Here is a 16776-nt window from a genome sequence, read left to right on the forward strand (position 1 = left end):
AAATCGCAGGCATGCTATCCTGACTGCCCGTGCCTCTAGTCGGTTGATGTTCCACCCTGACTCTTCTCTGTTCCACCGCCCTTGGACGGTGAGTTCTTCAGTGTGCTCCCCATCCGTTCAGGCTGGCAATCTGTAGTGAGCAGGGTCCAGGTTGGGGAGGACATTCTCGACCCCCGGCTCATGTGGCCGGGCTGCAACCACCACCATATCTGATTCCGCACTCTGGCTGGTACAGGTAGGTGTAGTTCTGTGATCACGGGTTCCACCGGGATAGGAGGGCGCGTTGTAATGGTCTCATATGAGCCCGCGCCCATGGTATCACCTCCAGAGTGGATGCCATAAGGCCGAGGACCTGTAGGTAATCCCAAGCTGAGGGCCGGGTGGCGCTCAGCAGGGCCTGCAGACTATTCCGGAGCTTTGATCTCCTCTTGGAGGTCAGACTGACCTTGTCTTCCTGGGTGTCGAATCGGACTCCTAGGTATTCCAGCGACTGAGAAGGCTGTAGGGCACTCTTGTTCAAGTTTACTACCCATCCTAGGCTTTCTAGAAGAGCTATAACTCTGTTGGTTGCCTGGTGGCTCTCCTCCGGTGACTTTGCCCTGATCAGCCAATCGTCCAGGTAGGGATGGATGAGGATTCCTTCCTTCCTGAGGGACGCTGCCACTACTACTATGACCTTGGTAAAGGTCCACGGCGCGGTGGCTAACCCGAAGGGTAAAGCTCGGAACTGGAAGTGTTGGTTCAGGACTTTGAAACGTAAATAGCGCTGGTGAGCCCGATGGATTGGGATATGCAAATAGGCTTCAGACATATCTAGGGATGTGAGAAACTCCCCTGGCTCTACTGAATTTTTGACAGACCGCAGAGTTTCCATGCGAAAGCTGGGGACCCGTAGGTGTCGGTTGACTGACTTGGTCCAGGACGGGCCTGAAAGTGCCCTCCTTTTTGGGCACTATGAAATAAATGGAATAATGCCCAGAATTTATCTCCCCTGCAGGCACTGGGATTATGGCTTTTAGGGACAGGAGCCTCCCGCAAGGTAACTTCTAGTGCCGTCCTCTTGAGGAGTGAACAAGGAGATTCCACAAACTTGTCCGGCGGGAGCCAAAGAAAGTCCAGGTAATACCCTTCTCGGATGATGGCGAGGACCCACTGGTCCGAGGTGATCTCGACCCACCTGCGGTAGAAGAGGGTTAGCCTGCCCCCTATGGCTGCTACCCCCCGGATGGGTCGGCTGATGTCATTGTGGGGTACGGCCGGACCCGAACCGGAACCGGTTCCCTCTTGTTGTGCTTAGTCCGAAAGGACTGGTTCCTGGCCTGCGAACGAGGTGCTTGGTAGCGAGTCCTGTAAGGGTTGAAGCGCTGAGAGTTTCTACCTCTGGATGGTCTAGGAAAAGGACGCTGGCTCCTCCTTGACCTGTCTTCTGGTAGACAGGGTAATGGAGAGGCGCCCCATTTAATGGCCAGTTTCTCGAGGTCGCTGCCGAACAGGAGGGATCCCTTAAAGGGCATTCTCGTGAGACGTGTCTTGGAGGAGTCAGCCGACCAATTACGTAGCCAGAGCTGTCTCCTGGCTGCCACTGAGGATGACACTCCCTTGGCTGCCGTACAGACTAAGTCGGAGGCTGCGTCAGTGAGGAACGAGAGAGCCAATTCCATCTCTTCTCCCGGGGTGTTGTTCCTAGCCTGTGATAAACAGGAACGCGTCACCACGGTGCAGCAGGTCGCAATTCGTAGGGACATGGCTGCCACCTCAAAGGCTCGTTTCAGAACGGCGTCCATGCGCCGGTCATGTGTATCCTTGAGGGCCTTCCCCCCTTCCACCGGAATGGTGGTGCGCTTCACAATTGCGCTAACTATGGCGTCTACCTGGGGGCACCCAGCATCTCCTTGGTTGCAGGGTTCTAAGGGGTACATGCCAGCCAAGGCCCGACCCTCTTTGAATGAGGCCTCCGGCGCATTCCATTCCAGATCGATTAGCTGCTTGTGCTGCTTGTAGGAGGGGAAAAATGGTGAGTAGTTTGGCGCAGGCCCTCTAACAGGGGATTCATTCTAGGTTCCCCTGGGTGTTCATGGCCCGGGAGAGCCAGTTCCGATAGGCATGAGAGATCAGGCCTGAGAGATCCTCTTTCAGAAAGAAGCGCCTCATGGTCCGATATGGTTCAATCCCCGAGGGAAGACCTCCCTCCTCGGGGGGGCTCGTTTGTCTTCCTCAGGGCAATCTGAATCCCATAAGTGGGGGTTCCGGGTGGCGAGTGGCCATGCCTAGGCCTTGAGGATCCAGGGGCCAGGTCATCCGTGATACGTATGGACCCCGTTCGGGGAGCAGACTGCATTGTGACAAAGATGGCATGAATCCCCTTGAATAATTCCACCCAGGAGAGCGAAGCAGGATCTGGCCTTAGGGGCACCAGGTCTCTCGGGTTCCCTGGCCGCTCACCGCTGCGTGCTAGGTCCGGGGTGTTCCCTGAGGAACCGGCAAGTACGCTGGGCTGCGACCGGTCCTGGCCTGGAACTCCCAGGGCCTCTTCACATTGGGCACATAGGGAGTCTGCTTCCTCGCTCTGTGTAGCTCTGAGGTTGCATGCAGAGCAGAGGCTTATGCCTGATTCTGGAGGTGCCGGCTCCACTGACGCATGGGCTCTCTTTTGCTCCATCTCGTCTGTTAACTCAGCTGGAGTCTGCGCTTTGTAATATGCGTGAAAGATGTGCGCCTACCAATATGCGCTTATCCACGTGCGCCTGTCTATCAGCGGGTGCTTATCAACGCGCGGTTGGTAACGTGCTCCTGTCTATCAGCGGGTGCTTATCAACGCGCGGTTGGTAACGTGCGCCTATCAACACGCGCGTTGCAACCTGCACCTATCAACGTGCGCGTAGCAACATGCGCCTATTGCGCGGTGACGAACCAGGGCAGAAGGCGACGGCAAGCAGGCAGGCAAAATGGCGACCCCCTTGGCGGGTTGCCACGTAGGCAGACTCTGCTACTCCTCACTTCCTCGGAGACCAACAAGTAAAGATGTACGCCTTACCTTGTCTTCGGCGCTTCCCGGCTGCGACCCGGGCGGTCTCCGGCTGCGGAGGGAGAGGGTGATTACCGTCACCGCCGCCCTCGAGGAGGTGCACCCGCTGCCTCTAGACTGCACCCGAACTCGTCTCGCTCGGGGGCCAAGTCCACGCCGGGACCGAGGCTGCCTCTATGCCGCGCCCGAGCCCTTCTCGCTCGGGGGCTAGGTCCCTGCCGCGAGTCGGCCACCGGACCTAGGCTCTTACCTCCGAGGGACCACGGAAATCGCTTCGGGAAACTCAACTGGGGGAGGGACCGAATGGTATCACCGCAGGAGTGCGGGGCTCGTCTTCAGGTAGGTTTCTTCTATGAATTAAGTCGTTAGCATTTGGAAAAAACGCTCAGCGAGCGTGAGGTAGCTCCAAACTGCTTTGGAGACGGAAAATTACTGAATTGCTGCACTTCCTGCAGGGTATATGTACCCATGCTGACGTCAGATCCGTCTCCAACTGCTGGCACGAGCACACTATACCCACTTGTTTTGAGTCCATCTGCTACACACGCTAGGAAAGGGAGGACTTTGTACTGGTAATGTCACATATTGACTTGAAATCATAGGTAGCACGAGGAGGAATGGTGGCAGTCAAAATTTGGGTATGCATCCTTGAGATCCAGCGAACACATTCAATCGTTGGGTTGTAAGAACGGTAGAATAGACTTGAGACATTTTGAACTTCTCCCTTCGAAGAAATTTGTTGAGAGCCCATAGGTCCAGGATTGGGCACAGCCCTCCGAACTTCTTGGAAGTGAGGAAGTATAGGGAGTAGAATCCCTTGTCTAGCTGGTGCTGAGACACCTGCTGAACCGCTCGGTGATGCAGAAGGTGGTTTACTTCCTCTTGAAGCAAATTACCATGCATGCGGGACTGAGGGGAGTTCACTATGTGTGGAAGGATGGGGCTGGCTCTGAGGTTGAGTGGGTACCCCTCCTTGACGATGTTCAACACCCAGTGATCGGAGGTAACTGCTGGCAGTCGTTTGACCATCCTTTTGTAATGCACACAGCTAGTCTGAGTTTCCAAGATTGTTTAAAAATACCATGCAACACCAATCTCGATCTCAACCTCCATTATACATGGAGTTTAATTGTTCACCATCATAATCGGCATGCCCAGCTATCAGCCTTTATTTGCCTTATTCTTAATCATATGGCACTGGAACAGATTTCCTTGTAAGATAAGCTACATAATGCACTCCAAAAATGCATTATGGGCATTACAGTAACAACGACTCAGGGGAGAAAAAAAAACCCCCATTATGAACAATTCTTATCTGCATTTTCCAAAAAGATAGATTTACTGAATCACTGAGAATATCTGTTTTCCATCCTTTAACCAGTTCCCAGTTGTCTCCTATCCCATAACTTTTTAATTTTCTCAAGTTTCTCCCCTAAAGGTACTTTGTCAAACACTTCCGAAAATCCAGATACCTTGTATCCACATTTATTCACACCTTCAAAAAAAAAAAAAAAAAAAAAAAAAAAAAAGTAGCTGCATAAGAACATAAAGGTTTTGCCGTGCTGGGTCAGACCAAAGGTCAATCAAGCCCAGCATCCTGTTTACAACAGTGGCCAATCCAGCTCACAAATACCTAGCAAGATTCCTAACTGGTGAGGCAAAACTTCCCTTGGCTAAAGCTATGTTAGGCATAGTGTAATGGGATAAAGACATCTATGTGTTCAGCAATTTTCTGTTTCATCTCTGGACCCCTATTTAAATATTGGAGTTACACTGGCCACCCTCCAATATTCAGGTACTGTAGTCGATTTTAATGACTGGTTATAAATTACTAATAGTAGGTCTGCAATTTCATTTTTCAGTTCTTTCAGCACTCTGGGTTGTATATCATCTGGTCCAATGATTTGTTACTCAGTTTGTCAATTCACCCTATTACATCTTCCAAGTTCACCGAGAGTTGTTTCAGTTCCTCTGAATATTTCTGACATGAATCTCTCTTACATCTTCCCCAGCAAAAATCGAAGCAAAGAATTAAATTTAGTCTCTCCACTATGGCCTTGTCCTCTCCCTTTTATGCTTTGATCATCTAATGGTCCAACTGTCTCCCTTACTGGCTTTTTGCTTTGAATGTACCTAAAAGTTTTTGATGAGTTTTTACTTCTTTTCAAATTCTCTTTGCCTTCTTTATCAATGCTTTACATCTTTCCAGTGCTTATGCTGTTTCCATCATTCAGACTCCTTTTTCATTTTTGAAAGATGTTCTTTTGGCTAGAATAACCCCTCTCACGTCACCATTTTACCATGCTGGCAGTCATTTGACCTTCCTTTTGTAATGTATATATCTGGTCTGAGTTTCCAAGATTGGTGTTACCTGTGCAACCTGATTGAGAGTCACACCAACTTGAGCCAACGATGGTAGTGGTACAGAAAGTACAATTCCCCGTAACGAATGGTGACCATTAAGAGGATCATCATCCCTATGCTCTACTATGGGAAGACAAGAGTACCAGATAATCGCGAATATTTTTGTCTCGTGCATGAGCAATCATTGGTGGGACTGAATACTGCATGCAGTTTTAAAACTTCCCAGTGCCTGAAAGTGGCAACAATTTTAGAAACATGGGAATATTTTAGAAGGCACTCAATACTATTGTTTGGCTCCTTAATTTGGTCACATAATAGCCACTTGATTTCTACATCTACATTTTTTTTCTTTAATAACAAATGTGAACCCCTCTCCAAAAGTCGGGTACTCAAACCTCCTGCTTGATTGATAAATTCTTCTTTAGAAAAGCAACTCCATCTAATTTGCAGGAACTGGACCACCAATAGGTTCCACCTCAGAAAGCAGGGATGAAGACTTGAAAATGTCAATGATTTCCTCTCCATAGGTTTCAGAAATTGATGTTACCAAAGAGGTGTTTGTTTTAAAGATTAAGATATCCAAAAAGGAAATTGTGATTATAAACCACTGTGAATTGTAAATTCAAATCAACTGTTAGCCACTCGAATGAAAACAGCTGAGCTGCAGATGATGTCCAAAGGAAGAAGATAGATATATCTCATCCAATAATGGATATATTCAAAAAAAGGGGGAGGAATACAAAAAATGTTCCTCAAATTGGCCACACTCAGGGCCATAGTCACTCTCATCGCAATACCATGATGTTGCACATAGTATTCTTGTAAAACAAAAATAATTACGTGTAAGGGCAATTTCAGCCAGTCAGAAAATAAAATCTGATTGAATCCATTGTGGTCTGGAACACTGAGATAAAACCTCTCTTACAGTTTCCAAAGCGGTTGGCTGCACGATGTTAGTACAGAACAAACAGCCATCATTATCAAATCACTCATAGCAACTGATTATAAATATTTAGCATGTGTCTGCTATCTTTGATATACAATTGTGCTTTAATAACCTTTCCCTGTAAAAATATATACACAATGACAACAGTGGTTCCAAAACAGAACCTAATGAGGAAACAATTAGTTGCTCTGGAAGGTCTATGAGGCATTTGTGGATATCAATCTAAAATAGTTGACATTTTCGAGCATTGGGAAGTTTTAAAACTACATGCAGTATTCTCAGAACCACTGACTGCTCAAACGCAAGGCAAAAATATTCGAGATTACCTGGTACACTCCTGTCTTACCTTAGTAGAACATAGGGATGATGATCCTCCTAACTCTCACCAATCATGCGGGAATTGTTCTGCTCCACTTCCATTTTTGGCATAAGTTGGTGTAACCCTCAATCAGGTTACACAGTTGTATTGACATTTACTGATTGCCAAACTGCATTTGTTGTTTATTTTATTGTATGTCCCTATTTGAAAGTCTATATAGATAGAACTAAAAGATTCGGACCCGACTCAGAGCATAAAGGCAATATTACTCAAAGGAAGATCAAGCTCCACTAGTCACACATTGCTTAGAACACAACCATTCATTTATTGACTTACGCTCGGGTATATTAGAACAAGTTAAGGAGTTACCAAGAGGAGATTAGGAGTCTCATTTCAATCTACGGGGACAATACTGGATATATTTTCTTAATACAGTAACACCTGGAGGATTAAATTTAGAAATAGAATGGTACTCCATTATTTGAATCTGGAGATGTTTTGTTGTGTCAAAATAATGTATAATGGATCATTCACATCAAATCAAGATCCCAGAGTATTTAAAATACATAGCCGGTACAGTAACACTTCTGGTTTGGAGAGTTAGCACCAAATTGCCATCAGACGCTGTAGCTAGAATTGAGTGCAGTATGGAGAATTGAGTGCAGTATGGAGAAAATAGTTGAGAGACTTCTGACTTGATTTTCCATCTCTTTATGTATCCAGAAGTTCTGATTCCAAACAGTCAGAAATTTGCTTGGTAACTTTTTTTCTAACACATTAGCAACAAACGGGAGATTCAATATAGGTCTATAACTGCTATATAACATGGGATCCAAATTTATTTTTCAACAACTGTGACACTTCTGCGGATTTGCATAACGTAGGCACAATGCCCAAATTCAAAGCTTCATTAATCAATTTCTGCAAACACACCAGTACGTTAGCCAAAAATCCTTTAAACAACAAAGATGGACAAGCATCAAGGTAAAAACTACCTGAATTAATCTGAGAAACCAGTTGTTTCATCTCTAAGAGAAAGCAGATCAAATCTCTCCATGACGACATCTATCTTCCCACTATAAACTATCTCCTTCTCACCCTCTATATTGACTTCACCCAATTCTCCCACTAATAAATCTACTAATAAATCTACTAATAAATCTAAAGAGAGGATTGCCAAGGAGATAAAAAATGGTGACAAAACATTTTTCAGATACATCAGCGAAAAGAGAAAGGTCCAAAGTGGTATAGTGAAATTGAAAGGTGGTAATGATCAATGTGTGGAGAGAGACGAAGAAATGGCAGAAATATTAAACGAATACTTCAGCTCTGTGTTCACTAAAGAAGACCCTGGAGAAGGACCATCTCTACACAACAAGAAACTGGAGGGAAGTGGAATGGATGAAAATCCTTTTACAGTAGAAAATGTGTGGGAAGAGCTAAAGAACCTGAAAGTGGACAAAGCCATGGGGCCTGATGGGATTCATCCAAGGATATTGAGGGAGCTCAGAGATGTTCTGGCAGCTCCGCTGTGTGACCTGTTCAATAGATCCCTAGAAACGGGAGTGGTGCCGAGTGATTGGAGAAGAGCGGTGGTGGTCCCGCTTCACAAGAGTGGGAACAGGGAGGAAGCTGGCAACTACAGACCGGTTAGCCTCACTTCGGTGGTGGGAAAAGTAATGGAGTCACTGCTGAAAGAGAGAATAGTGAACTATCTACAGTCCGGAGAATTGATGGACCAGAGGCAACATGGATTCACCAGGGGAAGATCCTGTCAGACAAATCTGATTAACTTTTTTGACTGGGTAACCAAGGAATTGGATCGAGGAAGAGCGCTTGATATCATATACTTGGATTTCAGCAAAGCTTTTGATACGGTTCCGCACAGGAGACTGGTGAATAAAACGAGAAGCTTAGGAGTGAGGGCCGAGGTGGTGACCTGGATTGCAAATTGGCTGACGGACAGAAGACAATGTGTGATGGTAAATGGAACCTTCTCTGAAGAGAGAGCGGTTTTAAGTGGTGTACCGCAAGGATCGGTGTTGGGACCGGTCCTGTTCAATATCTTTGTGAGCGACATTGCGGACGGGATAGAAGGTAAGGTTTGTCTTTTTGCGGATGACACAAAGATCAGCAACAGAGTGGACACGCCGGAAGGAGTGGAGAGAATGAGACGGGATCTAAGGAAACTGGAAGAGTGGTCGAAGATATGGCAGCTCAGATTCAATGCCAAGAAGTGCAAAAGTCATGCATATGGGGAGTGGAAATCCGAATGAACTGTATTCGATGGGGGGGGAAAAGCTGATGTGCACGGAGCAGGAGAGGGACCTTGGGGTGATAGTGTCTAATGATATGAAGTCTGCGAAACAATGCGACAAGGCGATAGCAAAAGCCAGACGAATGCTGGGCTGCATAGAGAGAGGAATATCGAGTAAGAAAAGGGAAGTGATTATTCCCTTGTACAGGTCCTTGGTGAGGCCTCACCTGGAGTACTGTGTTCAGTTCTGGAGACCGTATCTACAAAAAGACAAAGACAAGATGGAAGCGGTACAGAGAAGGGCGACCAAGAAGGTGGAGGATCTTCATCGCATGACGTACGAGGAGAGATTGAAGAATCTAAATATGTACACCCTGGAGGAAAGGAGGAGCAGAGGTGATATGATACAGACTTTCAGATACTTGAAAGGTTTTAATGATCCAAAGACAACGACAAACCTGTTCCATAGGAAAACAATCAGCAGAACCAGGGGTCACGATTTGAAGCTCCAGGGAGGAAGATTCAGAACCAATGTCAGGAAGTATTTCTTCACGGAGAGGGTGGTGGACGCCTGGAATGCTCTTCCGGAGGATGTGGTGAAGACCAGAACTGTGAAGGACTTCAAAGGGGCGTGGGATAAACACTGTGGATCCATAAAGTCAAGAGGCCGCCAATGAAGAGTGGGAGACTCGCCAGAATGACGGCTACTGCCTGGAGACAATACCCTTATTCAATAAACATACACATGCTTACTGTGACTCCAACATCGCTCTAAGCTTCAACAGCAAGAGGAAATGTGGAAAAATGGATTTACAACTCACAAAGAGGGGAGTAGCTGGCTTGTTACGGCGGTTACTACCCCAAACCAAATAAGCCTGATGCTTCACCTTCAATGCATATACAGCATAGTTCTCTGCTTCAACGGCAGGGGAGAAGAAAAAAGGGTTCGCACTCACAAAGTGGGGAGTAGCTGGCTTGTTACGGCGGTTACTACCCCAAACCAATTGTGTCCGATACTTCACTTTCGATGCATATCCAGCATGGCTCTCTGCTTCAACAGCATGGGAGAAGACTGATACATCACGCATTTCCAGCATAGCTCCCTGCTTCAACAGCAGGGGAGAAGAAAAACAACCAATAAGGACTGTATAACATAGTCTGGGTAAAACAAATAAGCATGGGTGTAGCTTGCTTATTGCGGCGGTTACTACCCCTACTACCCCTAACTAATCAAGCTAGATATTTCAATGGTGGGGGTGGAAGGGAAATAGAACCAAGAGCTAAGAGAAACAGATAAGTATGAGAGAAAAAAACGTGTGAAGCTTGCTGGGCAGACTGGATGGGCCGTTTGGTCTTCTTCTGCCGTCATTTCTATGTTTCTATGTTTCTATGTTACTTTTTCCCTAAAAAACGTAAGTATCGGAGGGTGCAGAGAAAAGAGCGGGGTCCAACTACCTGAAGCTGTTGAGAACAGAGCAGGGGATTTTCTCTGCCGATTGGGAGCTCCAGCTGACCCGCCGACGTCGCGACGTGAGGGGCGGAACCCCGACGCGGATCCCGGAAGTAGCCCTTTAAAAGCGGGGCCTCCCGGAATACTAGCTGAGGGTGCAGAGAAAAGAGCGTGGTCCAACTACCTGAAGCTGTTGAGAACAGAGCAGGGGATTTTCTCTGCCGATTGGGAGCTCCAGCTGACCCGCCGACGTCGCGACGTGAGGGGCGGAACCCCGACGCGGATCCCGGAAGTAACCCTCTTAAGTGAGGAGTTCAGCGGCACGCCGCAGAGCCGGCGCGCGCTAAAAGGGCGCGCGGCGAAACGGCTTTGCCCTGCTTCGCCCGGATTCGGACGTCGAGGAACATCTAAGTTGACCCGATTAAGGTATTAACTTTTTTCCATTGAACAAATATTGGTCTCTCTGCTGAACAACAACTGCACGTGACTTTTGGTATCATATGAGTTGGGAGGAACCGAGGTTTCCTAAATTTGATTTATAATTATGCCTCCAAAGCGTAAAGGTAAAGTGCGGGTATTCCCCTCAATCCCTTTGCCATCTCCGATTCAGCAGGAAATCAGCAGGTTTCTCCTTTCTACTGCTTTTAATGACGTGAAGTCTAAAGACTCTGATGTGCCACTCATCCAGGGAGGGCTGAGTGTGCCTACAGACGAGGCTTCTCTGAGCCCTAACATCGCCATACCCCCTGCACAAAGACCTGCGGAGACAAGCCCCATTGGGAATATTGTAGAATCTATCATAGAGGGGGCCTCTGCTAATTTGGGCACTACTTCAAGAAGTGTAGGAGAAGGAGTCTTGAATGTGGAAACTCCTCTGAGAGGGGAAATAGATCAAATAGTCCAGGATGGCAGTATAGGCCTACCCTCCCGCCCTGCAGTGGTTACTCTTGACTCACTTTGGGGAATGATGGAAGGAATGTTTGTTAATATTAAGGGGCTAGAAAGGAAAGTAGATAGTTTAATAATAGGAACTCAACAAGACAAACTACAAACACAGAAACAAATTAAAGAACTAGATGACAGGACAAAAGAATTAGAGAAGTCCCAAAAGAATAATATGGAATTTCATGCGGCTGTTGTCAAAGACAGAGATGTAATTTCAAGAAGAATGGAATCACTGAAGAACACCGCCAAGAAATATAATTTAAGAATTTTAAATTTCCCTAGAGTGATTGGGGAACTACCCTATACCACTCTTAAAAATGTATTAACGGAGATTCTTGGCTCTGTCTCTAGTGATAAAATATCTATAGTGAATTGCTACTTTATTCCTAAGAAAAGAAATTTAAGTGATAGATTAGAACAGCCCTTTCAAGGAGATTTGACGAATTTTCTCGATTCTAGTGCCCAAATAATTGATTGGGGAACTCTTTTGGTAAATTTCTCTATATATGAGGATATAAATTTAATAATGAAAACTTATTTCCAAAAATATCCTGTCAATTTTATGGGTAAGCAGATTAAGATATTCCCCGACTTAGCTTTCACAACACAAATACGGAGGAAAGCCTTTTTAGCCTTACGCCAAGAGGTAATTGATATGGGTTATACCTTTACCTTGAGGTTTCCGTGTAAGTGCGTCTTGAAAAAACAGAATGATGTATTTATTTTTTTCTCGCCCGAACAACTTAAGGGTTTTATAGAACAGAAGAAAATTCCAGCCTCCTCCCCAATTTTGAGTTAAGTAAACAAAAAAGTTAAAATAAAATAAGCAGTTCATATAAACCCTAACTTAACAAATTTCTTGATATAATATACTCCCCCATGAGTTTCAGCACTGTGTAGTGTCTCCCTCATTTATGCTTAATACTAATGAGTCTGGATATGCTTAATATGTTTTTCTATATATAAGTTCAACTTCACATTGTGAAAGTATAGAATGTTTCCTTTTGGTGTTGTAATCATACCCAAATCATGTATTTCATTTGCAAACATATTGTTACGTTTGTAATTATACTTAAAATGAGAAATAAAATTTAAAAAAAAACAAAAAAAAACTTAAGTATCACAATCTGGAACCTCATCAAAAATCACTTTGCTTCTCCTTTGATATTCAACTAAATATTTCACCACATCATAAAGATAAAGTCCATCAAACATTAGCAGCCAAGTAAACTTGAAAAGCTAACACTTATTCCTGAGAGTGAGCAACAAGGAATGATCTACTCTTTCGGATCTAACAGATACTTCCTGATGATGCATACTGGCCAATGTCAGAGACAGGATGCTGGGCTCGATGAACCTTCTGGTCTGAGGCAACATGGCACATCTCATGTTAATATGAAATAAACTAATGGGTGCCTCGAGCTTGAGATGTCAGATAGGTATCACCCATATATATATACACATGGGAATATTCAAAACCAATGCAATCAACTTTTGACACTCAAAATTACTTCAGTGATGATTCTAAACTCAAAGAAACACTGTTGGATCAGCCTTAAGGGTCAGAGTGGGACCAATTCTGTTTAAGAATGTCATAAGTGAAATTCCAAGAGGATAAAAGGTTTGACTTTTCACAGAAACTAAGAGGAAGGGAGGAAAGCTGCACTGAATGAGTAGTACAGTCATTGGGGTGATGGGGGGGGGGGGGGAGTAAGGCAGGAATGAAGTGGTGGAGAAGGGGTTCATTGAGGAACCAACACTTAGAGGTAGTAGGAAGTAAAACAAATAAGCATACCTTACAGAAGAAGCAAAAGGATGGATAAGATATTTAAATCTCTCAAAAAGTATAAATAATGTACAGCAGCCAAGCATGTCTCAGTGGAAAGGAAGTTTTGGAATAAGGGGGTCATGCAGTGTTGAAAAACACATTGGCTTGGGAGGACTTTCAGCTGGAAACCTCTCTCAGAGAGGTTGGCAGAGAAGGGCAGGTTACAAGCTCATTTTTTCACCTGTTGAGCAGTTCCATCGAGCCACCCTGTAGCCACGACCCCGGAGTGATGTCACAAGAAGGGGCCGGAATCGCTGGGATAAATCCGGGCTAGTTGCGGCGCGCAGCCGCCGGTGCGCTGCCGAAGCCACACGCCAAAGGGGCGCGCCGTGGAAATTTTATCTTTATTCTTTTCCTAACCATATGGGCAGGAAAAGGAAATCAAAAGTCTGGACTTCTTCCCCAGCGACTATGGAGGCTAGAGGACCGATGGACCAACATATTGTAAGGTGGGTAAGTCAAGCAGCCCGCAATACAATTCCTGATATATCCTTCTCCTCAGGAGCTTCTGACAGCCCGAGCCTGCAGTTACAAACCCAACCTCACCTGGACTTGAATCCTCCTAATCAACCAGGTTTAATGACGGAAGAAAGTATTATGGTTAATAAAGATGAATCACACCCCACAGATACTGGGGAAGTGGTGGAACTGGGATCTAATGGGGGATCTGGACTACAGGTATTTAGGCCAGCTACCATAGATCCCCAGAATATAACTTTGGCTGACATATGGAGAGCAATTAATGATTTGCAAAAAGTAATGACTGGATTTATGGCTCAGACTAATAAAGGGAATGTTGAGTTGAAAATTGTTTTAGAGATACATGATAACCGCTTGAAACAACTGGAGGAAGTAGGTAGGGGGGGGCTACAGTGCAGATAGCAACCCTGCAAACAATTCCTTTATTAAGGATTCTTTGGCTACTCATAGGCAGATTGAAAGACTGGAGAATGAGAATAGGGTCAGAAACCTGAAGTTCCTGAACTTTCCCATGATCAGACTCCTTTCAGCCACTGAGTTGCTAAAAAAAATATATAAAAGAAAATGTGTTTATATTAAATGTGGATGATCAATCTAAAAAATTTATTATGTTTTGAGTTCTAGAATTAAGAGACAGGAAGGAGAGGAAGGAATGGACAGTATCCAACAAAAGTCCCCAAATTTAACCTCCTTCCTGGGATCATCAATAGATGACATACCACAAAGAGCCACACTTCTAGTGACTTTTTGTAGAGAGAAGGATAAGGTTAATATTCTAGAGAAATACTTTAGAAATAAGGAATCTTTGTTTTGTGGATATAAAGTCCAGTTATTTCCTGATGTTTCGCGTTCTACTCAGCACAGGAGGAAGCAATTTCTTTTGTTGAAGTCTAAGAGTACTGTCCATAGGGGCAACATATTTTCTTAAATTCCCCTGTAAATGTTTGGCAGTGTATCAAAAAAATAAGTTTATTTTTCAGGATCCATCTCATTTGGAAACATTTTTGGTAGATAAAGAGGTTGAGTTATGATTGACTGCAATAAAAAGTAATCCAGCTATACATAATCAATTAGAATTACATTTTCTTTTTTTGTTTTATTCTAGAATAGTAAGAATTCCTCCCATATAGTGGACTATAAGATTGAGGTATTTGAAAAATTATTTGTAACTTTTGGGTGGACTCATATATTGTTATACCTAAATTTGTTCTTTGATTTTTTGCATTTTGTATAATTTGTAAAAACTCCAATAAACTATAAAAAAAAATTACATTGGCTTGATTTAAAAAAAAAAATTATTCTGGACATATAATTTAGATGCCCATAGCAAGGGGCATCTTCAGCAACCTCAGAAAAATTGTCCAGAAGTAGCTCATATTGAATACGTGTTGAAATTGTGGGTGCCGCTAGGGACACACAATTCTCCCTTAGTGCGCCCATTTTTACGCAACCCCTCATGCATCAGGGGCCCAGGGATGTGGCTGCATGCCGGTTATGAAAATGGGCACTCAATCTGAGCACCCACCCATTTTCAACATGTATCTTACTACATCGGCCTGAGAAGATCCTTAGCAGCTGGATAGGAAAGGTACAAACAGGCTCTGCAGTACTAAACTAGAAAGAAAAACGGACAGAGGAGATGGGCCTTGCAATTTACCATCAACCTCCCCAAGACTGCTCACTAATGGACAGAAATATCAGCTGTTCTGCAATTGTTTTCAAGACTGCTACACAATACCCTTGAACAAAGGCTATACAATTGCTTGTGTTCTTGTTGTCTATACTGATGGTTTTGCACCCATTCATTTATCATAAGAATGCCCTACTGGGGCAGACCAAAGGTCCATCAAGCCCAGTATCCTGTTTCCAACAGTGACCAATTCAGGTCACAAGTACCTGACAGGATCCCAAAGAGTCAATGAATTCTACACTGCTTGTCCTAGGGATAAGCAGTGGATTTCTGTAACTCCTTGGATTGTAATCCACTCTGAGACCTTTTTGGAAAAAGCAGACTATCAAATTTTTTGGAAATCTAGATATATTTATATATTTCCAGGTTCATTCCCATCAAGTTCTGGGGCTCTATAACTTCCTGCTTCCTTTAAGGCGCCTGGATTGTCTAGCCTAGGGCTCTGGGCCAGGAAAAGAACACACCAACACTTTCCAAACTGTGTCCCTGGAATCCTCAAGCAAGTCTGAGTTTCAGAGCAACCAAACGTGAGCGAATCCAGAAACCAACTCTGCGAAATAAACTAGGTCAGTGCTACAAGACCTCCCCACCAGGAAGGCCCAATGAATCTGGAAACCAGCCCGTGCAATTTATACTTGCAAGGAGGTGTAGAAAAATTACATGAAACTCGATTTCCTAATCACCTGTTGCAAGCCCTAAGAGCTGGAGGGATCTGGGGAAAACATCTGGGATGCGGCAATGCGAAGGGAAGCTCTGAGCCCGCCGAAGTCTACAAGACTACAACCCTATTAGATTATTCACCTCCCCCTATCCCCAGTTCAGATCTCTCCCTCCACCTCGAGTCTCTCCCTCGCGCCCCTGGTGACGGTTAGTCTCTACTTCTCTCTCTAGCCCGAAAACCCACATGAGAATGTCCCCGCCCCTCCCGCGTGAGGCGAGCGTAAGTCTCCGCCGCCTGTCTTCCTTCGGAGGCTCTCACCATGCTGCGGCTGTCTGCGGCTCTCCCCGAGCTCGGAATTAGCAGAGTTCTCGGTCGGAGAAGCGAACGACGCCGCGGGAGTCAGTGCGGGCCCTGCGTACGGCAGCCATGACGGAGCGATCAGTGCAGAGCGCGGCTCCGGCCCTCGAGAACGCGCACAGGACGACGGGCCGCAGGAGGAGACAGAACAGCGAGCGCGAGCCGGGCCCGGAGCCCTCAGCCCGTCTCGCCCCGCCCACCGCGCGAGGAGGCATCTTCATCTGCGGCCTGGGCCGTAAGGAGGAAAGGGAGCACTGCTGCTGCTAGCCCAGCTTTATACAAGAGCTTAGGCCCGCGCTGACTGACAGAGGAATGAACAAGTCACTTTACCCTCTGTTGCCTCAGGTGCTGTACAAACTTACCTATAGATACATCAAGCTGTGGTAAACAAAGCTGAAATATGGTGCAATAAAAAAGGGTGTAATTAGGGAAATTAAGGAAATATGGCACCACA

General features: G+C 45.3%; 1 protein-coding gene across 3 annotated transcripts in view; it reads right to left on the bottom strand.

Annotated features, from left to right (window-relative positions):
* FBXO9 (F-box protein 9) overlaps positions 1-16464 on the bottom strand; it is a 244069-nt gene extending 227605 nt beyond the window's left edge. Inside the window, exon 1 of one of the 3 annotated variants that reach the window (XM_029595721.1) lies at positions 16284-16464. In XM_029595721.1, coding sequence (XP_029451581.1) covers positions 16284-16286 — 3 coding nt within the window. In that variant the 5' untranslated portion in view covers positions 16287-16464. The remainder of the gene's footprint in view (positions 1-16283) is intronic. The other 2 variants (XM_029595720.1, XM_029595719.1) reach the window with 2 other exon arrangements.
* Between the last annotated feature and the right edge of the window lie 312 nt (positions 16465-16776).

Source organism: Rhinatrema bivittatum, chromosome 3 (assembly GCF_901001135.1).
Source record: "Rhinatrema bivittatum chromosome 3, aRhiBiv1.1, whole genome shotgun sequence".
NCBI classification, from domain to species: domain Eukaryota; kingdom Metazoa; phylum Chordata; class Amphibia; order Gymnophiona; family Rhinatrematidae; genus Rhinatrema; species Rhinatrema bivittatum.